At 37.0% G+C, this 27002-nt stretch overlaps 1 protein-coding gene across 1 annotated transcript in view; it reads right to left on the reverse strand.

Annotated features, from left to right (window-relative positions):
- Positions 1 to 2214: 2214 nt before the first annotated feature.
- Positions 2215 to 27002, reverse strand: part of LOC109061757 (RNA polymerase II subunit A C-terminal domain phosphatase-like) — a 94812-nt gene continuing 70024 nt past the window's right edge. Inside the window, exon 13 of the mRNA XM_042777189.1 lies at positions 2215 to 4058. Within this exon, the coding sequence (XP_042633123.1) occupies positions 3896 to 4058 (163 nt within the window). The 3' untranslated portion in view covers positions 2215 to 3895. The remainder of the gene's footprint in view (positions 4059 to 27002) is intronic.

Below are 27002 nucleotides of genomic sequence, written 5' to 3' on the forward strand. Positions count from 1 at the left end.
GACAAAAACGAGTCCGACTGTGTTTACGAGGATACGCGCCAGGACGAGCCAGAGGTGGAAAGAGTACAAAAATATTCTACTCAAGTAAAAGTACCATTACATTAATGAAATCAATTTCGTACAATTTGGCAAGTGACAGTTCTGTCAACTGTCCTGAAATGTGAAATCTCGTATCGCAGTGTGCAGTGACTCCCTTGTAGTGCAGACAAGATGCGCTGATGTGAAGCCGTGTTGAGCGAGTGAAGGAGAGAGACATGGTGCCACTGAATCACTCATGCTTTTTTCAAATGACTGATTTGATCTGATATTCTATCTGGATTTATTTACATCTAACCTACATGCGATATTAACCCTTAAACATGTTTCTGTGGAGTTCAGCTCCAACCCTGATTAAACACACCTGTAAAAAACACTTAGACATGTCATATATGCAGCATATTTTGAATATTACATATTTGTTTGCATCAAATAAATCACAGAATTATTGATGACTTCGGCAGTTTTTTTATACCCTAATAAGGCGACATATACTGGGAGAACCTCATAAAATCCAAAATATATCAAATATTTCAAAAAATACCTTTGAATATGTTTTACTCAAAGTAATAAGTCCAGATGATATAAAAAGTGACATGAAATGATTTTTTGCTGATCATTTTCCACTGTCTGTTTTAGTGTTAAATATAAAATGTTTGCAGAAATTTTCTGCATTATAAACTCGAAACCTGTAGGAATGAATAAAGCTATGCGATATATGCGCAATCCTGCACCGAAATTCAGGACCTGCTTTTCACTTCACAAGACTTTAACTGATGGACTGGAGTGGTGTGGATTACTTGTGATGTTTTTTGATCATCTTTTTGGACTCTCATTCTGACGGCTTCCATTCACTGCAGAGCATCCATTGATGAGCATGTGATGTAATGCTACATTTCTCCAAATCAGTTCCCATAAAGAAACAAACACTACATGTGGCCTACAAGGTTTTTGGGTATTTAGTTATTAAAATTTCACTTATTATTCCCTGTATAGTGTATTTGCAGTGCTGCTTTTGTAATTCATTTTAAAATGTTACCTTCTTCAGAAACAGTTACTTTTGAATAAACCCCATTTTAGTCTGTCCAAGAAGCCTGACCTTCAGTAAAAATCATAAACACAGAAATCAGACAGCAAAACATTTGCCTGGTCTTAATCATTTCTGTTCCCTAAGGGAATTGCTACACTGCCAGTGTACATGATCAACAATACACACACACACACACAGAGAGGGAAAAGAACCTATTTATTGGCTTTTTGAGCTTCATTCATAGTATTTCCCCAGTGGAAACCAGCAAACTTACATGGCAGAAAATCAGTGAATAGAAGAAGCAATTCACAGAGCTCCATTGATACAGCTGTCAGTCAAAACATAAAGCAGCTGTTTCTGCTGGACTGTGCTGACCTTTCCCACCGCACAGCCCTGAGAACAGACAAGGAGAGAGCAGAAAACAGCAAGAGAAAGGGCTCATGTATACTCACCACATCTCTGAGAGCCAAACAAAGCCCATTTCACAGCCAAACAACCAGAACATCACGTTAAAGCCTGTGAATCTGAACGGGTGAAAGTGCAGATTTACCAAGTAAATTAAGTTCTCTCGCACCATGATTTTTATTTTTATTTCATGATTTGCTTGAAAAGTGTATTATGCTTCTTTAAAATATATACCAATTGGCATGATGTGCATATTTTTATATATAATGCAATTTCTTTCAAGAACAATAAAAGTTCAAAGTAATTCAGAAATTTTTAAGTGTGACTTAAGTGTCCAAATAATTTTGGGGCCACTGTACATTATTGCATAAGTAGTTATAATTCCTTAAATTTTTAATTATATTCAAAACTGTCCACAATCAACACAGTTCAAATAACTACTGAAGCAGCTACGGTAGGCCTTATCTAGCACTCATATTCAAAACTGTCCACAATACAACTAATATTCATAGTTTTTAATTATATTCAAAACTGTCCACAATACAACTAATATTCATTACACATAAAACAAATAAAAAATAAACGGTATCATGATAATAGATATAAGCACAACCTCAAGACATTCAGTACAGTAGCTGTGGGATCTGTAGTGATTTCCAAATTAAGATGAATGAATAAAACAAATCTTTATTAAATGAAAAGCATTTTCTTTGTCACCCCCCCCAAAAAAAAATAAACATTGGTTTATAAAACAAATCTTTATTAAATGAAAAGCATTTTCTTTGTCAAGTACGAAATAGATTGTACAAATACTTTACATGGTTGAAAATAACACCACAATGAAAGTGAAAAAACCCCAAATCCGTCAAAAACAACACAGAGAGATGAGGTGCACAAACCTCTGAGAAACATTTGAAACTGAGTTAGATCTGGACGTCTCATCGTTCAAGCAGCTCGGCAGAAGAAACCCAGCTAGATCCAGTGAATTCATGAAACTGGTCTTAGTCGGGTAGTCTTGATGCCTACAGGTCCAGATCTGATCAGTGTGTACAGTGATGGTTCAGGGTGGCACGAGAGCCAACCAAACACCCGGTTTAACGCTGCCACAGTCTTCACTATCAGCACCTGAAGCCAAATGAAGATATCTGTACGCTGACATCACAGAGTAAAAAGTGGCATTTCAATGTCATCTTAGGAGCATTAAGATCAGAAGTATCAATCTGTAGGTAGTTACAGGAACAGTTCACTCAAACATGACAAGTCTGTCATCATTTACTCTCGCTCATGCTGTTCCAAAGTGTCTCCTTTCTTTTGTAAGAAATGTATAAAGGTGCAGAATGTCTGCAAAGAAAGTTGGATTTATGATGTCAAACCCCAAGAACAAGAAAGTCATCATTAAAAGTGACCTACTGTATGCGAGTCATGTGTGCCATTCCTTGTGCTCTGAAGTAATACGTTTTCTTTATGAGAGGAACAAATAGATCATTTTTCAGTCAACCAAGCTCTGAAAAGCCATATGGACTATTAAAATGGTGCATTGATATCCATTTGTGACTTGTGTCAAAAGTCCTAAATTTTAAGTAGACCTTTTATGTTTTCCTCACATAAAGCTATCACATGGCTTCAGGATACCTAAGGAGCTAATTTTTGGACTGAGGCCAGCTCAGACATTCTGCCTAATATCTCATTTTGTGTTTCTTGTTTTGTAACGACACAAGGGTGAGTAAATGATGACAGAACTATACAAGCCATTTTTGTGAACTATTCCTTTAATATGCAACCAATCGTAACAAACCAGTCGCGAACCATAATGGTGTAATTAAGATGTTTTGTTGCAAGCTTATTACCGATCAACTGATTTTGCATTTCATGTTCTCAGCAGTTCTTCAGGTTGTGTAGCAGATGTGAGTTTTTTGGTAATAGTGGCTGTGGGCGCGTCTAAAGGTGCTGGTATTCTGGGATTGGTGCAGCACAGTGTCAGCCACGAAACAATGCACAAAACCAAAGAGACGACACTGGACACATTCGGACATCTGAGTTTGACTGCTGGTGAGGAACCTTTCCAAACATCTCTCAGCTGCAGACCCGCTTCAGACTCTTTGGCATTCATTACCAGTTAGTTGAAATATTTAATTTATATAAAAATTAATTTTGGAACAGAAACCAAGTAAAACATCAGACACAGAAGCTCTACTTCCCACACCTCTACATACTGTAAGTAAATTCACAATAAAATGACTTTGTGTTGGACTTGTCCAACTAAAACTCTATCTGTACATCTATCTACTTGGTAAACCCATTCGTTTTATTCACACACACACGCGCACACACACTTACTTGCGCTGTATAACAGCGACGCAAAAGTATGTTTTGTCTCAGGTATGAGAACACAGAATAGTTCATATGCATCGTCGTCCAATCAGATCACATGAAATCATTTAGCTCCGCCTCCAGCGCAGCAGCCATCTCATCAGCCTCCGAGCTGCTGCCCTCCTCGTCCTCATTGGAGTCTTTACTGGAGCCGCCATCATCATCATCATTATCAGCGTTATCTTCTCTGGCCTCCTCCAGTTTCCTTTTGTGGCCCCTAAAGATAGAAACACAGAGGTGTCGGTCAGTGATGCTCGTTAGTCAAAGAAGTAAGGAGAGAAAAGCTCATTGGTTCAAAGTGGTCTGGTTGCCAGGGTTACATATGGCAGTGTTGAGTGTTGTTGACAGTGATTGGTTGCAGCACTCTGTCATGGTTTGCATGTCACAATCTCCACCTGCATCTGACAGGCACCAGTGGAGAGGATCGATGCCAGGACCCTGAAGCACCACAAAACAAAATAAAACAAAAAAATGCCACCCTAACTTCGACGGCACTCTCTCGGCACAAACTGGTGTGTAAGTATGGCTGCTTAAAAGCAATAAAAGAACAAATCTCATGTTCTTTGGAGTGAGAAGCATTAAGTGTTCAATTAACTATTAGCCATCATAATATTAACACTAAATTTTTTTTCATACAATGGTCATACAGTGATCAAGCTCCATTAAATGTGGTTCATATGATTTGTGTGCTTTATTAAAAGTCTTAAAGGATGAACAGACTGAAATATAAGTCCTTATTTGTTAAAAATCTTCCACTGTAGCTCTTTCGCTTTAGACTTCTGTATGTGCATCATACAAAGCTATGACTTGATTTCAGAAGACTTGGAATGAAAGCAGAAATCATAGAGACACATTTATGTTACATTTATGGCACTTTCGTGGTGGAAAGAAATGAATACAGGTCATTTGCGGGTGAGCTATTCCCTTAACACACCCTGCAGTAACATGTTTAGAACATCAGCATTACATGCATGACAGCCAATCAAGCTGACACTGCCATACACACAACTACCTTGTAAGCAAGTTTTGAAGAAGTCAGATATAATAATGCTCTGGCAGAACTAAATAAGCGCCGGCTGTCATTAGATGTGCTGATAGTACAGACAGCTGCTTTGATCACTGAAGAGTATGTGTGTGTCACATTTAGTGTAATGATGAATCCACTACCACCTGCTGATAAAGAACCAGCCCGACCACATGAATAAAAGATAAAAGCAAAGGAAGGACAGAAAATGGAAAACATTAGGAAAGAAAGTCAACCTGACAATGGAGCAGACCCATGTGTTTGAAATTTATGGACTGAATGAGGCTCTGTGTTGTGTTCACATCATTTCTGTCTGTGTCCATGTACCTAGGATAATTAGAAGAAATACAAACAGGAAGTTTGTCTCAAAGTTCTGGAAGCTCTTTCACTGTGCACACAAACCGCAGACGTTAGTTTAAGTCTTCAGTCAAACCACAGACCAAAGCACAGCGCTGTTATTCAGACTGCTGTTATTCCCCTTTCTTTATGTGATTATGTGATAAAGATGTGGTTAAATCTGAAATCAGATATAAGTCAGAAGATGAAGTACAGATATGCATATGGGAGCTCATTGTCAAAGTTATCATCATTATCATTAACTAAAACTATTATGAAAGTGAAAATTAGCCAACAACAACATATCCATTAAATACAAAAAAACAAAAAACAAAATTATAATAACAGATTTACATAAAAATGACTTTAGCTGCTTCATATCTCAAGTCTGACAAATAATGTGAAACACTGTGAAGACAACACAAATTAAATTAGATGACTGTATAAAAACATGGACGTAGTGTCCGTGATGTCACCAGTAGGTTTCTGAAGATCATTTTTGAAGGCAAAAGTGGGCGAGGCCGGACAACCCCATCTTGGAAGCGGGTCACCGCACGTCACTCCTGGCTACTCGAAAATGGGCAAAGAGGTGGGACATGGGTGAAGCTGGTTGCTGAAACCACGCCCACCAAGATTGACGGCAGTGACAATCCACCTGTCACTCAAGTGGCCACGCCCTTAATTATGCAGAAGTTTAAGGCTTAATATAATTTAAACAGATGAGTTATAAAAAAAAATCACCCCCCTCACAGTTGTCATGAAGGGCAAGATTAGCTATATACAGTCCCTCCAGGATTTTGCCATCACTGAATTTATCGCAAAATTGAGCAAACTTCGCAGTGCTTCACTCTCAGGTGTTGGTGCCACCTTCACAATATAATGGCACTGGTGCTGGTGTCCTCAAATGTTAGTCTGGAACCCTTCAATGGTTCTCAAAGTCATAATGTTAGGAGAATGTTGTCTGTGGTATATTTTCAGGTGCACACATAAAAAGTGCACGTCAGAACAGCACACGAATGAAATGTTTAACCGGCAAGCCTTTAAAGCACATGCAAATAATGTACTTTTGTTGATTGTGAATAAGTGCAGTGTCCCATGTGTGTAACTCTACTGCTGAGTTAACATTTGATGTGAATGTATGTAGCGTTGTTCAGTAGACTGAGACGGACACACCAGAACTGCAAATGATAGAATGAGCACTTAGAGCACGATACTACGATATTTCTTCAAAAGCAGATCATGGAGACATTTTAAATGTCCACGATCAAAAATCATGATATCGCACACCCCTAATTGCTAATTTGAACTACAGAAATGCTTGAACATAAAGAGCCAAAGATGGTATTTTTGTGCAATAATGGGATCACGACCCCGTAACAGCATTTGGAGAAAGACAAGTCAATGTTTCTGCTGACAACTGCACAAAAATTACACCTGAACGCTGACCAAAAGTAAAACCAAAAGTTTGCATGAAACCGCATCTTCAGACTACAAAGAAATGCTGTGCTTCTGATTTGTCTGGAGAGGTTTCAGACATCGGCTCAACACTCACCCAGCGACAGATGTCTGTGACCCTGCTGACTCAACAACACCTCACACCTGAAAATAAAATGCATGCTTGAGACGCCTCAACAAAGACCACCTTCTCCACTGGGAATAGTGCTGTCAAGCTGGAAAACCAGCGGGACGCATGGAGGGCCGCAATAGACTCGTCGCTAATGACACAGCGGCATAACAGAACAAAGGAAGGAATATCCCTGTTTCTTATGTTCTGTCTCAGTTCCTCAGTCTCCCACTGTCTACAAGAAACAGATTGCATAAGCACAAAGGCTGCGAGAATGAGAGAATGGGCTTGTGGGAGGAGGATGTGACTGCAGAAACTCGGCTGGCTCAGAGTTTGTTCCCTCTGAATGCACCTGGAAGATTTAAACAGGCCCTCATAGCCAAAAGAAAGATCTAGAGAAAAAGTGCAGTGACGAGGAGAGAAAGACAAAACAGAAAGCATAAGACAGAGAGAAAAAGAAATATGGAAAATACACAAAAAGAACAAAAGCACAACACCACCATTAAAGAGACGAAAAATTAAAACGGTTTCAAATCATAAAGGTGAGTAAAAGATGACAGGAGTGTATTTTAATCAAAATAGGAAGAACTGGTGAGTAAAAGATGACAGGAGTGTATTTTTATTTTTTTTGGCTGAACTATTCTTTTAAAGCCACAAAAGAGGCATTCGATCAACCCTGGAGGTTTAGTGATGTGTATTCGATTGAACCCACAAGGCTCTGTTCTCATACGGCCGTGTGTTAAGCACCATGATGGGCAGTATTGACTGAAGATGGAGGGGGTAATTGATGGTCGCACATGCATGTAGTGGACCACGCTAGTCAATAAGTGTCACATTTTGTCCTGATGCATCTTCAAGTATCAGTGCGAGGATGAGGTCAGCCTAACGGGTGAATGAGGCGTGAATGTTTCATTCAGAAGATCGTTTCAGACATCATGAAGCTTGTTTACTGTAGCATTCGCAAACATAGACCGCACACATTTAAGTACTGTGGCCCATCAATTACATGGGAAAAAGAAAACCTTCTGTTGGGATCGCAGCTTGAACTGAAAAATGGTTCAAAGAGAGATTTTGTGTCAACTAAGCACACAGCTCATAAAAAATATTCTGAAAAGAGTCTAAAATGTACACAAGCATCATCACAGCAGCAGTTTTCCCTGCTCTGTGAGCGCTGGACAAGAAGCTGGAGAAAACCCAGCAAAATGACTGCTTGTAGCTTTTAGTCCTTGTGTTTGAGGTCATTTACACCGTTTAAAAGTTTGAGGTCAATAAGATCCCTTCTGCTCGTGAAGTCTGCATTTATCTGATCCAAATACAGTAAAATCAGTAATAATGTGAAATATAATTATGATCATTCTATTGTAAAATAGAAATCTTATAAAATGTAATTTATTGCTGTGATCAAAGCTGAATTTTCAGCATCTTTTATCCACACATGATCCATTCAGAACTCAGTATAATATGCTGATTTTATGCTCAAGAAACATTTCCGATCATTATCAATGTTGAAAACAGCTGTGCTGCTTCATATTTTTGTGGAAACCATTTTTTCAGGATTTTTTTTCAGGACGTTGTGTGCTTCACTGTGAAAGCAAAACTACTTTGTTTGGCCTTCCAAAAGAGGATGATATCCGCTTCGTCATGCCTGGGGCTGATCCGTGCTGGTCGCTGATGAAATAAATCACTGAATCGACTTTCACGGTGGATGAAGCGGAGTCCAGCCCGGGGTTGCTGCAAGACCAAGGTACGCTCCTTCGTAGAATATGCCTGCCGCACCGTTCTCAAGCTGCCCACGGCTCACTCTAGACCTCTGGCCTCTGCTCACTCAAGGCCGCGGTGTGTGACACTGTTTCGTTGAGAAAGCGAAACTACTTTGTTTTTGCCTTCCAAAAGAAGACACAACTAGAAATCATGTTTATATCACGTTTATAATGGGTTTTAATGTTTATGTCTCGTCGCTCCGGCCGGACAAGGCATCACAATATGTTAAGACACGTAACATTTCCGTCACACGCTTGAGGCATTCGGCCAATCACAACTCGCTGGATAGCTGGCCAATCACAGCACACCTCGCTTTTCAGAGCGATGAGCTTTGTGAAAATCAACACGTTTCAGAAGGCGGGGCATAGAGGAGAAACAATAATGTACAGTATGTGGAAAATAATGTGCTTTTTTAGCCTTAAACCGCAGAAACACATTTCATTACACCAAATACACAAAATAATACACAAAATAATGTTCTTTTTAGCAGCATCATATGACCCCTTTAATATTCTTATACTGACACCCACTTTTTAAACATTAGTATGATATTAAACTCCTGAAAGTTGACTAAACAAATTGCAGATACAAATGGATCCTATATTAATTTAATCATAATATGTTCCCATACGCAACTGTGTGAACAGGATATATAATAAAATGATTCAGCAATTTCATCTAGTCCTTTAAATCCCCATTCTGCATCTGCTGGTCTGGATCACTGGACGCTCTTTAAACAGCAGGATGTCAGACAGTGCTGTACAGTCTGCATTAAAGCACCGCAGCACACAGCAGGAGGCTCGGGGACTGACCTGAAGCTTCGATGGCTTTAGCCAGCTCTATGTAACAGCTTTAAGGCTTGGTAATTTTAAGATGGCTTCATTAACTTGTAATTAAACCACACAGTCAGAGCTTCTGATGGAAAAAATAAGAAATAGCAGTGCTTTCAGTGCAGCAAAAGGATAGTATGAAAACTTTAGGTCAGTTAATGCTTCAAGTCAGTTTAGTTTTTCAGCAATGTCGATTCTCTCTCTCTCTCAATCTAACTCTAAGTAAATATCTCTCTCTCTCTCTCTCTCTCTCTCTCTCTATATATATATATATATATATATATATATATATATATATATATAACTACCATTTAAATTAATCAATTTGGGGTAAAAATACAATTTTCTTTTTTTTTTTTTTAAGAAATTAATACTTTTATTCATAAATGAATAATAAATTGATCAATAATAACAGGAAATACATTTATAGTGTTACAAAAGATTTCTGCTGTTCTTTTGAAATTTCTATTTATCAAAGAATCATGAAAAATAATAAGAAGTTTCATGAACATCAAATCAACATATCAGAATCATTTTTTTGAAGGAACATGTGACACTGAAGACTGGAGTAATGAGGCTGAAAATTAAGCAATAAATAACATTTTAACATATATTACAATAGAAAACAGTTGAATAATATTCGAAAATATTTCTGTTTTACTGCAATTTTGATCAAATAAATGCAGCCTTGGTCAGCACAAAACATTAAAAATCTTAATGACCCCAAACTTACTGAAGTATATATTTGTAGCTTTTAGTATGGTATATACACTAACAGCTCAGAGAGAAGTGACTCAAATCACACTTGACATGCTGCCAGCGCTCAATAATTTAAAGCAATTTAAGAGCATAAATCTTTCAGTTTAACACTGCTCATCACAAACCAATTAATCTCTAGCCCTGAAAACATAAAACACCCATAATTATCCCAAACCAGCTATAAAAGTCAGGATTATTGACACTGCTCTCATTAGAGTTTAATGTTGGACACGTGATTGTTCCTCCAGAACCACAGCGTGACCTGAAACAAGCAGATTAAATAAGACAACAGAGGAAACTAAGCTGATCTGCAATTCATAACTTCACATAAATATGAATCAGTGACTACTTTTCAGACAGAATTTACAGACAGATGACAAAACAGGTCAAACATCTAACAGATTTAGATAAAATAAGTCATCTGTAACATGTGATCTCTTTATTCCCGATCATCTAGATTGAAATGTATAGTCACTGTTCTCTGTAAACTGTCATTTTTGAGTCATCGATCTATCGCTTTATCATAAAAATGAGCACCGTTTTGTTCATATTGTGCTTTGGAAGAAACAAAACTTTGCAGAAATGAAGTTCAGAAGTGCACTACACAGAGAAACGAGAGTAAGCGAGAGCACAATATGAGAGGGAGGAAGACAGTGCGCCTCATCATCTCAACAGTTGTTCACTGTGTTTAATCCATCACAGGTCTGTTCTGGGAGGACATAAAAAGAAGCCGGCCCTACTCAAAGATAATCCATTTACCCAGAAGCCCCCAGACGCAGCTGCAGTGATACATCAAGCATGAGAAATGCATCTGCAGTAAGGGGAAAAGTCACCATTTAACCACAATTACAAAATCAATTTGTCTGTATTTAAAACACAAATGCACATTTCCATGAGGAACCTCGGATTTGGAGAGCGTTGCTCGCTAGCACCTTCATTAAGCAGTCATCAGACAAATGTTTCTGCCTCATTAACTTCATAAACATGCCATTCATTCACATGCTAGTAAAATCATCATTAGTGAGGAAACGGATGGAAGGATCTTCTAAAAGGATCTCTTGGGACATCACAAATCCCTTTAAATCGACATTCACTTCATTCGCTGTTTGTTTCCATGGAGAACTGACCGGAGACATGGGCAGCGGTAATCAAATCAGATTGGGAGTATACTATACTCTTTCTCTGGCTCTATAAGCCTTTAAAATCATGCTGGGCTGTTCAGAGACTTCTGATGGATCCATTAAGAGTGCAATAATGGGCCTCTTCTGGGCGTTACTCCACAGCCCATAATATTCACCAGCTGAGGAGATTGAATGTAAAACAGCACCTTCCGGTCTGTTGCCATGGCGTTAAGTGGCGGCCTTACGCCTTGAAAATCCTCTGAAAGCCGCTGGAGGAACTGTACAATGTGCAGATGGGTGAAATCCATCAGCAGCAATGCTCTGAAAGCACCATCTTTAATACAGTATGTTTGTTCTGAGAGTTTCTTTAGGTGCGGTCATTTAACTTGATTTCTCCATGAAAGTCTATCGCTGTTTAAACAATGTAATAAAATCAGATGAATCATTCTCAGGTTTCGATGCTTAACTAGTTTTTTATTTGTCACTTAAGTCAGGCTATTTGTCCCATTGGGCAAGTCAAATTCTCGAGCCATTTTTCAGTAAACTTGGTGTTCGACTGGATTCTGCTTCTGCAATTCTCTGATGACGCACAACTACAGCAGGGATTTATTTTTATTTTTTTTTGCAGTAATGTGAATTTTTAAGACTTTTTTAGGCCTTTTTTTTTTTTTTTAAAGGAAAATAATATTATTGCAGCGTGAGCACCAAACCAATTCTTTTGTGTAGGGGTCGGTTAATTATGATTTCTGATATCAACAGTGTTTCTCAGAAATTGCCTACTGCACCTTTAATGTTCTGGACCACACTTAATTTTCAACCACTGCATTAGATTTCTAAAATTATGAGGAAAACTGTATGCAAGTCAAGTATCTAAATGTCTGACTACTTTAACGCAAGTTATAAAGACATAGTCATCTAGTAGTGTAGCTAGAAGATGAAATGGCATAATTTAGGATATTTGTGTGAGTATATGTGATAATTCTCAGCAGTAGGCACTCTCAACTATAAGACTCATGCTGATTTCTCTTGTGTATGAGCATGTTACCTAATTTAGATGTACTAATTGAAACTTTGATCAAAAATGACTTAGAGGTACAATCCCCATGGAGCAACCAAGGGTTAATTTCTTTGATTAAAATAACAGTTCACCAAAAACTCTACATTTTTGGTGCTTTCAAGTTGGTGTCCTTTTTGGAGCTTGAAAGACCCTGGGCACTGTCCAAAGAGCAGAGTGAACATTCTGCCTGCTTTAATGTGCCAAAAAATAAAATAAAATAGCAGCAAACGGTTTTGCAAAGACATGGTGCTGAGTAAATGACAAAACTTGATGACTCATTCCCTATGTGGCTTATGGAAAAAAAAAAAAGGAAGAAGCTTCACTTGCCATTAAACCTGAAAAAGCATCAATTTTAAACACTCAAAACGAAAGACTCAAGTGCCAAGGTTGCTTTTGGATTATTAAAAAAAGGATTTCAAACCCTAAAGCAAAATATATAAAATACTGCTGTTGCAAAACATTTCAAAATGCTAATTATCGCGCTCTTTAACAGTCTGCTGCGCATCCCATAGTGTTCCCGAAGAGCTCTTCTCAGACTAATAATTAATGAATGAAAGCTGATGATGAGCACTATTGAATACTCGATTCTGTCCGTGTGAAGAGACAGGGGAGGAATGTGTGCATACTTTTGCCGATAGTTAATATGTCGACTGAGACCTTTTCACAGCTAAGCAGCCAGAATGAATGCCCATGAATGTGTACACACAGACAGAAAAACACACATAAGTATGGAGAGACAACAGCTTTTCATCTCTCCTCCCACAGCATCCTCTAATTAGACCTCAGGGACCGAATCCACGCTGCAACGCCACACATTTATGTTGCAGGAAACACGTCTGTGAATCCACATGCAATCTAAAGTGAGACATCTGTTGTCTGTATGCATTTGTATGCAACAGCATGATACTGTTGTTGTACTGTTGATGATCGATGATTACTACTCACACTTACAGATCCTGACATTAGACCTTATTAGAGGTGTGCTGTGACTTTTCTAAAAGATTTTAATGTCCTTAAACTTTAGTCAATATTTCATCATATCTTGCCATGGTGTTCTAACTAATTCTTGTTTTTGTCAACAGTATGTTTTAATAAAAGGCATTTAATCATCATCAATATGTCCATTTTTGTCTTGTCTAGAGCTTTCACTATTGATTTTATTGGTGATTAATCGAGTTATAAGCCATTTATTTTGATGGTTAATCGAGTAAACTGATTTGTGTGTGGTAAGTGATAAAAATAGCCTTTAAAATGTCTTAAAATGCAGATATAATAACTTGATGTATAACGCATTAAACAGTACTTTCTCTAATGGTTCTTTTGAACAGTAATGTTAAAATACATCAGGTAGTACATGCTTTAACATCAAGCAAATTAGTCAAATCATTTTCATTTTAAAGCATGACTTGTAATGATGATTATGTGGATGAACTTCTAATCCTTATTTATTCTTGACCAAACTCTATTTAATTCAAAAGGTCCTCTAACTCAATTAATCAATCAACTCAGTCGACAGAAATGCTACAGCGACTGTAATTTCTTGGACATCAAATCATGCAAACTAAAGCTGGGTTTTGTTTTTTTAAATCACCAATGAACAACATACTTCATATTTAGAAACATATTGATGTATTCATACATTTATTTGATGAAAGAGTTTTAATTAATGCCAACTTTACAGTACAGTATAAACGCTGGATGGTAGAAAATTGTCTAATGATGCAAATATGTAATTTTTAATGTATTTCTATGAAACATGGGACGTCTGTGGAATGTGTCACTTGTAGTATTATTACCTGATACACAATTTTTTAAAAACAAAGTACTTGATTTTAGTTGAGTAATCGTGACAGCCTTGTCTTGCCTTTTTTTTTTTAGTTTTTGCCTTTTTTTTTTTTAGTAAAACTTCATTGGTAATTTGACAAGATTTAACACTTACTTGTACACAACCTCTTGGCAGCCTGAAACCACACAAGCAAACAAACCCTTATTTTCTTCAGAAAATGTAAAAATCTAGAATCATACGAGCTTCAAAGGATCATTTGCTCTTCAAAGCCAGTTATGAAGCATCAGTCAGCTCCGTCCAAATTAAAAGCTCGTCTGGCTCTGTCCCCAATGGCTTCAACTTCCAGGAAAAAGTAGCCAGCTATTTTTCATAGACTGAAAATCAAATATCAGTGTTCGCCTGGAGATGAAGGTTGCCATAGAGATGATGTGCACAACATGATGGATACTTTCCTGGAATCAATCACAGGATTTTCCATATGCACAGCAGGAGAAAGGGTCAAAGACACAAGGGCTCTTCCCTGTGGCATCAGCACCTCAAAACCACCACCAACCTTCTCCCTCAGCTTTCAACCTGGAGACCCAGAAAGAAGTTGAACACAAAGAGATCTGCTTGGTTTCTTGCGGTGGTTCAGCAGCAGGGCTGTTGGGCTGTGCTGTGGATAACTAGGGTCTCTGAGATCATTAAAACTCTAAGCAGACAGGCTGCCTCACCGCGTGAGTCTGAGTGATGAGCTCTTTGTGAAGCTCGCTCCCTCACTCAGAGGTCCTAAATCCAGGGGTGCGCTCTTAACTTTCTCCTGCCCCGAGGACACAGGATCAGGAATTTCCTGTAGCTGGCATCTTGGCCGTGTCAGAACAGGGATATTACTGATGGGAAGTAAAGAGAGGTGGCAGTGTTTGGTGCTCCGGGGGGGAATGACGCCTCTGATCACTGAACAGTGAGGCGAGTCCTGCCCTCAGGCATCTGCCAGCCGATGCTTCAGTGAGGATCTCCCAGGGTTTACCAAGGCTAGTGTTAGAGGAACAGCTCCTCACGGCTCTCTGCTTTACAAGTCTGTGCCGGTGTTTCAACGAAAAACATGGACAACTTTTTTCATTCATGGTCAAAGATACATTTAAAATGATTTGAATGTAGCAAGGACAGGTCTGACTCGGCCAAGTTAAAGGGTAGAGATATTTTTATTAATGAAGACTTTTGTGAGGGTCTTCAGTTGCGAAGGGAACTCCTGCACAAATTAAGAGCTGCCTGGGATAGAGGTAAAAGAGCCATCCTGAAATATGACAAGTTAGTCATCTTGCCCAGAACTGGAAATATCCGAACATACACTTACTATTTTGTAGCTAATATTTTACAATTTACTCATTGTTTACTGTTTTGTTATGAAGCAGGACAATTTTACATCATCTCTTTTAACAAAGTTGTCAAAAAAAGGATTAATTCCTTGATGAATAAAAAGTTTAAAAGAACAGCATTTATTTAAAATAGTTTTTTTTTTTGTGACAATACACTAACATTCAAAATTTGGGGTCAATAATTTTATTATTGACTTATTAATACTTTTATTTAGCAAGGATATGTTAAATTGATAAAGGTGGTAGTAAAGACTTTGTTAAAAAAGATTTTTTTTTTTACAAAAGACAGAAAAGATTAACTAACAAATATTTTACATTTAAAACAGTAATTTAAATATATTCATTTGAACTACAATTAAATAATTAATATAATTCATTTATAATTTTTATATTGTACAAGACAACATACAATGGCCAAGTTACATTCAGACATTTTTAAAACAGTTTTATAACCATATAAATATTATTGTTCTTATTTTATTGTAGAAATAATAGCGGCGTCCCAAATGACGCACTGTGTACTGTTTTGTATGAATTATATATGGTTATTTTGTCATTCATAAACAGAGTCTGATAGCTCCTCCCCCTTCGGTACGTTATTAAAGCTGTGACAGTTGAGTGCATGAAGTGTCCATCATTCCACACTTCATTTTTTTCGGTTATTTAAATGCATCATTCGGGATCTTTTTGGAATTTTCAGTGTGAACACACTACACAAAATAATTAAAAAACAAAAACCCATATAGGACAAACCTAAAACGTGATTTGGGACACAACTAATGCCTTTTTGAACACAACTACATACAATATTTATGGAGGAGCATATTCCTTATAACATTTAATAGACCTTGCAGACTATTCACTGTTCAATGAAATCTGACAGCATGGGTTTGACATGTGCAGTCCATTTACTAAAAAACAACTATCTTTAAAGAAAACATAGCCTTATCATCAAATATAGTGAAATCTAAATTAATTTAAAATATTATATACAGGGTATCTGCAGGACATTTAAGCTCATATTTAAGACTTTTAAAGACATTTTTAAAGGCACAATATATAAGATTTTCGTAATAATATATCCAAAAACAACTTGCACAGTGTTTTTCATGCAGTTGTGTGTGAGTTATCAAAAGTTCCCAAGGATTTGTAAATCCAGAGAAATTCCAATTTTAAATAACGGCTCGTCCCGGTTCATTGTCGCCTATCAATGACGTAATATCTGGGCTATCGGTTTCTGCTTGTAGAAACTATGGCAACACACATGGACAAAAATGCTGTTGTACAGTTAAACTAAATCCATTACAGCAGTCACAAATAAAATGAAAATGAAATGAGAAGTGTTGAATGCAACATTAAATTTAGATCTGCTCAATGTTGCAGCATGATCCTTTTTTCCATGTTTTTATGGTGTTGCGCATTATAACCAACAAACACAAGTCTGTTGAGCTTATGAACAGTTCAGATGAGTCATCGCTGAAACACTGGAGTTTTGTTGTTCAGTGTGCGTGCTCACTGACTGAATTCTGCTCTCTCGCCAATTCTCTCATCATAAACAAAGTGCAGATGTGAGTATGATGTAAGCAGAAGATTCATTCATCAAACAGTGTATAGAGAGCTTTACTGATTATAATGGGAGTTTTTTGAGAATACTTGAACTCACGCTAGACTGAAGTCAGTCTTATACTGTCTGAATAACTTTGGAAGGTAAAGGTAATAAAATTAATTTGTTACATCCGTGAACATGATTCGGACATCTCGGGATGGTGAAAACGACATCTCCCATCGTTCCACTCTCCATCAAGCTTGCCTTTGTTATTGTTTTGAAAATGCGACCTCTAGCAGCGAAAACTTACATATTGTGCCTTTAAATTTAAGACTTTTAAGACTTTTAAATAACTATTTTAATACGAGGTCATAAAATAGACTTCCTTCAATGCAAGTCTGTGGGAATTTTCTCCTCAACAAGCCATACAAGTTTCTTTTTTATGTTAAGAATACAGTAAGTAATACAATACTTAGTATAAGGTCTGTTTAAATGATAAAAAAAAAGTATATCATGTCATACCACAGGACACTGCTGACATGTCAATGGCCCCCTAGCAGTGGTGCTTGGTCAGGTGACCACATGATGACAGCATCATAACGGCACTAGCAGTGAAATTTATGTCATTCTCTCGGAGGATCAAAAAACAAGGTGGGCTTGTTGATTTTATTCATCAGCATCCCACATGCACACAGTTGCAGCGCTGCAGTACGCTAAAACACACATAATTCAATCTGCTCCCCGCTCTTTGTTGAAACAGCAGTCACATCATTAATATGCTTAGAAACAGGAAGACTGGAGTAATTTAACGTGGTGCAGAGATGAATCCTCACAGCACTATGAAGGCATGAGGCTGTCCTTTCACTCTAACCGCAACAAAAACAAAGAAAATCAAACTAATAACAGCCCACAGCATTGTTTGTGCAGCTCTGTACGCTAACGTTAATTAATGCAAATTTGATCTTTTTCATGGTTAGAGAATAATCTACTCAATTAGTAGATATTAAAAGGACTATTTTTCCCACTCAGTATTTGGTTGACACATTAATGTCATGTGCAAATAATTAGCTATACTGTATAACTTGTCATCTATTCTTCCATTTTTGTCTTCTAATTTCACTACCCATTTTATGCTTCTCACAATCAGAAAGATCTATATTAGTTTTTTTTGACGATTTACAGTTTGTCTAATAATTTATATTATTAAGAACGGATTTCTTTTTAATTATGACATCATAACTAATGCATTTTGAATTCTGAACATTCTAACAGTTCGAAACAATTCTGAACATTCCAATATTCTAAAATTTCAATCTCAAATCACAAATCAAATGAAATGAAAGCACAGCATGTCACATGCAAGAACGCTAATATAAAGTGAGGATGGGGGCAACATGGCACACATTAGTGTCTATGACAAGATCTAGCGCTTTAACATCACTGTACACTAAAACTAATAGCTTTCAAAGCGCTCATTTTAGAATGAGAACAGACTTTAGTTACGCAGTAGAGTCAATGAACTTTTTAGAGCTTTTCATTTAAACAGACAGTTCTGCAGCGGACACTAGCCTTTTGCCTTTAGAGCATTGATGTACCACTAATGGAGTGTCTCAGTGCTTCACAAGAGCTGATAAAAGCTCACTGCTGTTTTACTTTTGGTAAACAACATCAACAGTCAGTAGCGTGAAACCCGCTCAAGTAAGAAAAAGAATCAAAAGCTCTAATGAATCTCTACTGCAGAGAAGTGAGCAACAGCATGTCAGTTTAACAATGAGACAAAAAGAATGGTATCTGTGTATTAAGCATGTCAGTTTATTTAGCATCTGTGTACTGTGTTAAGTACAGTGTGGGCCTGGTATCTGTGTATTATGACTTATAGTGCAAGCTAGAATGATGACAGCAACCGTTTTTATTCAGTATCTCGTATTAAATCTAAAATAAAACATTTAATAAAACTTACTGGAAAAAACGTGTTGTTAAAGAAAATAAAACAACAAATTCTGAACCACCCAAGAGCATTAGTGTAGACAGAGATACATATTGAATATGTATCACTTTTCTTTTCAGGGCCTCCTTAAACCTGACCAAATAAATCACTCATATAAAATTTTGGTCATATGGCCCCCTCATAATCGTGTTAAATAATCGTGATTACAATACTGACCAAAATAATAGTGATTATGATTTTTGCCATAATCGAGCAGCCCTACCTGGAAATGGACTTATTCCATTTCTACAACATAAACACCACACAAAATAACACACGTAATAATGTATCATAAAGACAGAATACAGAATTATTTATCTATCAAACAAAAAAAACCCTCACATAAAATATATTAGACCAAAAAAACCTTCACTTTTTACTTATATTGACTTATATTGATTTCAAGTTTTAGAGTCAGAATAAAACTGAAGTTATGATCGTCTTTTCTACCATCAAAGCTCATAAGTGTCCAAAATTCCCAGCCGAGCCCATCCTGTTTAATGCCTATTTTACAGCTTGCTATGCTTAATAGTGTCCAAAATTCCCAGCCGAGCCCATCCTGTTTAATGCCTATTTTACAGCTTGCTATGCTTAATGGTAATGTTATGACTCAGTCGGCCATTCAGTTTTATATCCTGTTTAATGTCAAGAGAAAAAGGGAGCATGATTTTAATGGATACCAATAATTACGTAATGTAAATAGGGCTCTAGAGGGAATGAATCTGGGACGCTCACTTGAGAATTGCCTTCATCTGGACCCATGCTTCAATGCTAACAGTAATCCTCCACGATAGTGTGCCTGTGCCAGATGATCTGAATGGCTACAGACTGAGGAAGAGAGCACATAAGAGAAAAAAAGAGGATGCAAGAGCTCTAATAACACATCCTCAGCACAGGAGGCGGAGAACATCACTTGGAGACTGATGCCACTACATTCACTAGGAAGAAAACTTTGGACATGTAAGACAAGATCCAAATTTAAATAATCTTCCTCTGAACAGCAAAATGCAAAAGGCCTGTTCTTTACGAAGACACTGTTGGAATATTCATGAAGTGGGTGTCAATTTTATGCACCGTCCTCATTTTGTCGTTCATATACCGGCTGAGTCATACACAACACGGTATCTGCAGAGGATTTCATGTAAAATTTAAGACTTTCTTTTAAAAACCAGCTGTACAAACAAAGTTAATATTGTATAACATATTGGATTGCATAACTACTCCATGCTACTTATTTAAAGATACAACCATCAATATAAACACCATGAAGAAAAAGCTCTAATAATTCATCAAAAGTAGACTATAAGCAATAGTTTGACATAAATGGTATTTGTTGATTGTGAACTGAATGTGCAACAAGTAGCGCCAAGTAGCAAAGGAAGTTTCAGTTCAATTTAGGCGATATCATGACTTTTTTTTCAGTTCGAAAATATAAAAACTCTTCAATGATAATTAAGACCTTTATTATAGCATTTAAGAAAAAAAATTCTGTCCTTCAATTTGATAAAACTGAATTTTAAGACTTCTTCAGGACCAGCAGGGAGCCTGACACAAACACAAATCATTCTTTAACATCACACTGATCATGCTATTATTTGATACTTCAACTGCTTTTTGTTCAAGCACATTTTTGTCTTTTCATATTCAGGTGTATGTGGTTATTGCATTAAAATAATCGAAGTATAAAACCCTGTGAAGTTGACTGCTTGTTCACTCACTCTCACAGTGATTTCGTACACTGTGCTCCATCCCTCATGCCTAGTAATGTTTATTCCTCAGCACTAACTCTGGCCTCCATCAACAAATATGGCCTCATCACCCATCATGCCGTCCGTCACCCAGCGGCTGATTGATTTTCTCATGAACACAGCATCTATCACCGAAGCGGCCTCCAGCACATTCAAGAGCTCTAGCAGTACAGAAGAGCACCACACACCAATTCTGACTCCATCTGCTGAGATCTGCTCCAATTCCCCTTTCTGCTCTCTTCAGAACTTTATTAGCCTGGTTTGGAATTATTTTAGGATATTAATGAGCAGGACTGATTCAAAACGTTAAGGCACAGGGGAATTAACTCAAGCAAAGTAAAATATAGGTCCTTTTTCTCAACTAATGAGCACATTATTATATACTCAGAGAAGAACACTAGACTAAATGAATGAACGGACACTACCATTCAAAAGTTTAGCTTGGTGAGATCTATTAGACTGGACTAAACTCATATTAGACTAGTCAGTGGGTTTTCTAAACAATTAGTCAACTAGCCTGCCTTCATGTTTTATATATTTAGGCTGGATTATGGACATTTCTTACACATCGCACACTTGCACATGATGTATCTCTACAATAAAAAAAACAAAAAAAACAGACAAGTATAATATTGAGATGCACCAATATAAAAATACTGGCCAATACCAATAAACTGATCATTTTTATGTATGACCATTAACTGATAAATGGCTGATGTTTAAAATTCTGTATTATTTTGTTTTTTATTATTAGGTTAATAATAATTCTGTTGGGATTACGTAATTTTGTAAGCTCCCTCGACACAAAGCCAATAGGGTTTTTTAACTGACTTTTTGAATAATTGTAGAAAATAACATCTGTGACCAATAAAAGTTTATGATTTTAATAAATACAACTTTTATGAACTTTGAAGATTAAATAAAATCCCCAGAATTAAAAAAATCTTAACGTAGCTTAACTATAATCAAACTACACTATGGTTGCTTCAGTAAAGTCCCATTGAACCACTTGTTTACAACCACCTTTACAAGATAAGTACATGCCAAAATAAAATAAAATCACAAAGGTGTACTACTGATGCATTTTATGTCAGAGTAAAACGTGAAAATATTTTGAGATGTGATGTAAAAGGGGTGAATTTAGAGGCATGACTTCTTCCAGGTTTTAGCATGCTAGCAAGCCCAAGACATACTCAAAACAAGTGCTTCTAGCAGAGTTCTGCAGTTCAAAAATGTAAAGTAAGTGCCATTTTTAGTATTGCCCAATAGGTGCTATGGTGGACATCATCTTTTCTTCTTTTGTCAGTTGTCTTGTAGGTCAACTGCTTTTGGGTGAAGCACCAGTTTAAAGTGAAACTTGCCAAGTTAGTTGAACTAGCTAATCTGAATAACACATCTGGTTTAATTGCACTGAGGAATCATTACTTTTTTACTCAGCATCTAATTATAATGTCACATCTGTTTAGGAAATGGAAGTCATTGTTGGTTTAACGCATCACAATTGATGAGAACGACATGTTTGCATCAAGATAACAGACTTACTAAAAAGAAAGAAAAAAATAATTTGCATATTTTGGGAAGTTGTAAAATGATTTGGTGAACAGACTCGGTGTGCTTTGATGGCTGAATCTGACATGACTAGCGGCAGATTGTCAGTCGACTGGAGAATGTTGCTGCATCATTACTGAAATCACAATGTCAATATTCATAAGAGGGGAAAAAAACAATGAGTGCCATCCTGGGAAATATCAGCAGGTGTGTGAGAGCGTTTGCGGTGTGAAACCTCCTGCTGTACACAAGTAATCAGAGCAACAGAAGACAAATTACACATGAACGCTTGAGAGCCAAACAGCTGGTAGGAGGTATAAGACCACATACTGTATATTAACAATATTCATCTAAACCCTCTAAGCAAGAAAGTGGACCAGACTTTCTGTGAACAATCATAAGACTTTCTCTCTCTCATTGATTTGCACTCTGATCCAACGGCCCAAAATGAGCTCAGGTTAATATTTTATATCAGAGCGGGAGTCATGGCTCCTTCATTATACACAACCTGTCAGCTGCTGGCTCAGGAACGTGCGTGTAATGATCCGGAGGGAACTCTAACCACGGCTAATTCCTCCTCATTTATGCTGAAATCCAGATTCCCATCCAAAGAAGCTCTGGCACAGAATTCCCGATGTATGGTAGATGAATTCCCATTGATTCTGCCAGCGGCTGTTTGCGTGATTGAGGAAGACAAAATAGTTATGGAAGGCAAGAGAAGAAGCTCTTCAGAGGTTTTCATCTTTGTTCAGAGCCACAGGGTTTTGCCCTGTAGCAGCTGCATCTGTCAGCACAAATGTCGAACAAGTTTCCCAGAGAATAAACCACCAGAGGCTGTGCTACAAACAATCACTATTCCTCTCTCTGATGGGCTGAAAATGTTCTGTCATGCTCCATTTTTAACCATTATTATTTTATTATAATAATATTTTAATTTATTTTATTTAAATTTAAAGGAACAGCATTTACTCCAAATAGAAATATTTTGTAATATTATACATGTTATTAAAAGTGTTATTTTAGCTTTATTTATATAGTTATGGTGTGTGCATACCAGAAGCGAATTTAATTATTTAACTATAATGCTTCTCCAATGAGCCGCTTCTTCTTCGGCTTTTGTCGTGGTACTGCGGGTTACACCAGCAACATGCTCGTGGACACTGCTGACTAGCTGTTCGCATGTGTATTGCATGTCGACGCAGAAGTATAAATGAAAACTGACGCATAGCCTACGGCGTAAAGGCTACAGCGTAGGTCCGACTCAGAAGTATAAATCAGCCTTTACATGTAAAAAATTATCTCTGCTGTCATCTATTGCTCGCCTAGTTAATCTTCAATATCATAAATAATTTACTTTAACAAACCACAGAATCCATTTTCCATATTCGTACATTACGTTGTAATGCCTAAATTCACTTGTAGTATTTTGTATTTATTTACACAAAACATCTTCATTCCGCCAATAAGCTCAGTTGATGTAATGAACAATATCTAATGAATTAGTTTTTCCGTGGGTTTTCCTCCCTAAATCCTCACGTCCGTCTCTCTCTTTCCTTGTCTGCTCTCATGGACAGCCTTTAAACTTTATTTTCTCTAAATCTCTTCACTTCTAAATGCTCTCAGGATTCACGAGCATAGCTGGAATTGGGACCCATCGACTGTATGTTGCTCTGGGTTCCGTTCCTTTTTAAAATGTAGAATTTGTTCTGAGATCCTCTGAACCCATAACTTCACCCGACCAGCTACAGACCTGATCTGTATTAGCATATTCTACTGTGGGAACGTTTCAAGGGAAACGCAGCAGTCCACATGCCTCACTGTTTGTCTGTCCAAATGATGCTTTCTGGATTATAAATGTATTTAACATTTGGTAAATGGAGATTTTCGTCGTGTTAACTCAACCTCTGAATGCCACAGTGCTGTAAATGAGAAATCAGGAACACTACACCTCTGGCCATATTGCTCATTTCCTCTATTAATAATGTTTACTTGCACACTTTAGCTTGTGTAAGTAAACAAGCCTTTTATTAAAAATGGTCACATCTATATTACCTCTCTGTGTATACATGATATGTTAAACAGGTCATCTGCCATAAGCCAGAGAACTTCCTTTCTTCAACGGAGTGACAGAAACACAGTCCTAATTAACCCCGGCTCGACTGTGATTTTGCTCTTTGCAGTCGTGTAAATTGGTTGTACTTTCTTCTCTCACAATTTCAAGGCAAAAGTAAGTTCTTCTGAAGGGAGGCACTACAATGCTGCCATCTCAGCAGTGGTGGGAGGAAGTCACACTCTTGTTTCATGTCCTTTAAGGGCTTCAAGCTGAGAAGCTTGACAGAGGTTTAATCGTATTAAACCATTACCCCACTGCAGAGAGCCTCCATGCAGCCTGTGTTTGGCCTCCTACCAAGTTATGGAATTATTTCACCCTACAATTTTTCTATATTTTTATTTTTCGTGGTGTTTAAGGCATGTATCATTATGCTTTTGCTCATACTTGAGGATAGTGATTTAACCCCAAATAAGGACGGCAAATTAATGCGATTTTTTGAACGAAATCTAAAATAAAAAAAAAATAAAAAAGCTCCAGGCTTGAGGTGTTTGTTAGAAGGGTCAAAAAAACTGCATATATACAGTATATTAATATGACCATAAAGTAATAATAATAATAATAATAATTATTATTATTATTAAAAACCTAACTATTAGTGATGCACAGAAAGATTTTTTTTATTTAGATTAGGTTTTATTTAGCCAAAAAGAGGAAACAACACTAAAGTTTAATAATATATTAATTAATCACATATATTTCATAAACCAACATAAAAATAAGTTGCATATAAACATTTCAACTGCACACAAGGCAGTTTTAATATCAGCTTTTTAAATGACATAATTATGGTTTCACTCCAATTCTTTGTTGAAACAAGCATTTAAACGATGTCTATAATAAATTATTTTTATGACAGATTTAAACGTACATTAAATAAAGACAAGAAGTTACATACAAATGCAATGAATACGTAATGAATATGAATATGACGTCTTTCTCAATTGAAACACTGACTGATTTTTTGACGTCTTTCTGTGATTAAAACACTGAGTGATTACCTGAGACATGACATACTGTTTCTTTCAACACATTATGATGTTCCTTCATGTTTATTTCATGCTGTAACTAGCAGTAAAGAAGAGAGATAATCAGCTTGCGTGCCTCTTGAACTAAGAAGCTACCGTGATCCGTCACAACACATTAAAGAGCAGCAAAACAATACTGTCTGAATTTTATTAAAACTAAAAGAATTAGCTGAGAGTTTGTTTCATACCAAATGTAACAAAGCACAAAGCTTATTGGGATTTTTGGATGATAGGCTGCAAATAGTGCTGCAAATGATGTTAGTGAAGTTTTCTGAAAACAGCACAGACTAAAAGATTTCAAGAAATCAATATTTTCAACAGTTTTTGTAGCATCCAGACAGCTGAAATGCGTACCTGTTGCCATTGGGGAAGCACTAATTAAATGTCAGTGTTTCTGTCAATGATTTCAGCTCTCCAAAACTACATTTCTGACTAAAATTACAATTTAAATAAATATTTTTGGTTTTGGAGCATCACTACTGGCAACCGCCCACAATCCTTGCCTCAAGACAGTGAGTTTTGCCTAGGCCAACACTTCACAACATCTCTTGCAAACACATAAAAAAAAATATCTAAAATTATAGACATAATAAAGTAGATTAAATTTGCACATTACAGGCTGCCTTTTTTATGTAGATTGCATCTGGACACCTGACCCTTTGAGGCATGGTCGAGGGGTATTGAATTGCACATTACAGGCCGCGGGAGGAATTGAATGCAAGCTTGTGCAACAATGAAAAACCACATAAACGTATCTTTCTGGAAAAAGCCTTCAAAGTAGCAAGAACTTCATTTAAAACCCTCAGATCCTATGCAATGTTCTGATCCCTAAAATCACCCAGCAATCCTCCAGGACACACATGCAGTGTATGGATTATAATGGCTCCAAACGATGATAAGCGTTTAACATGAAGTAACTGGAGGTTTGCTCCAAACTGCCTTAGATAATAAAAGTGACAGATTACAGGTGAAAAGATTAATATACAAGAGAGATGAGATTTCAGAGCACAACAACTGAGAGAATGTAATTAAAGAATGAGGGAAGACTTTGTCTAATCATGCTAATTAAGAAGCATGCAAACTGGGACCTTTTAAACCGGATCTTTTATTGCCCTTCGGGTTTGTGAATGTGAGCAGGGCCTGTGGAGATACACACATTTAACTCTCCAGGAGATATTCTGCTCTTTGAAAGCCTGGAAATATGGCATAAACTGGTTAAATTAATATTATCTAACCAGCTTTATCACTACTCTTCATGAACAGAGCCCAAAATGCTTGCAAAGAACATTAAAACTGAAGTTAATTAATGTAGAAAGTTAATTAAAACCAGCAACAATTCATTTCTGGCATTTTTTTTTTTTTTTTGTATCTGACACCCTAAATGTCTCTTTTTGAATTGGTTATTGCATCGGCATTGATAAATATGATCATTCTGGCTTGACATGATAAGCACGAGAGTAAAAACAAGGAAGGAATGAAAGGACAGAAATAAAGATGGAAGAAATGTGATATACAGCACTTCAATACTTCCCTCTACAGACAGACGGAGGAAACCAAAATGATATTAGCTGCAGCAAATTACAGAGGATGTCAGACAGCGT

The sequence above is a fragment of the Cyprinus carpio genome, chromosome A19 (assembly GCF_018340385.1).
Source record: "Cyprinus carpio isolate SPL01 chromosome A19, ASM1834038v1, whole genome shotgun sequence".
NCBI classification, from domain to species: domain Eukaryota; kingdom Metazoa; phylum Chordata; class Actinopteri; order Cypriniformes; family Cyprinidae; genus Cyprinus; species Cyprinus carpio.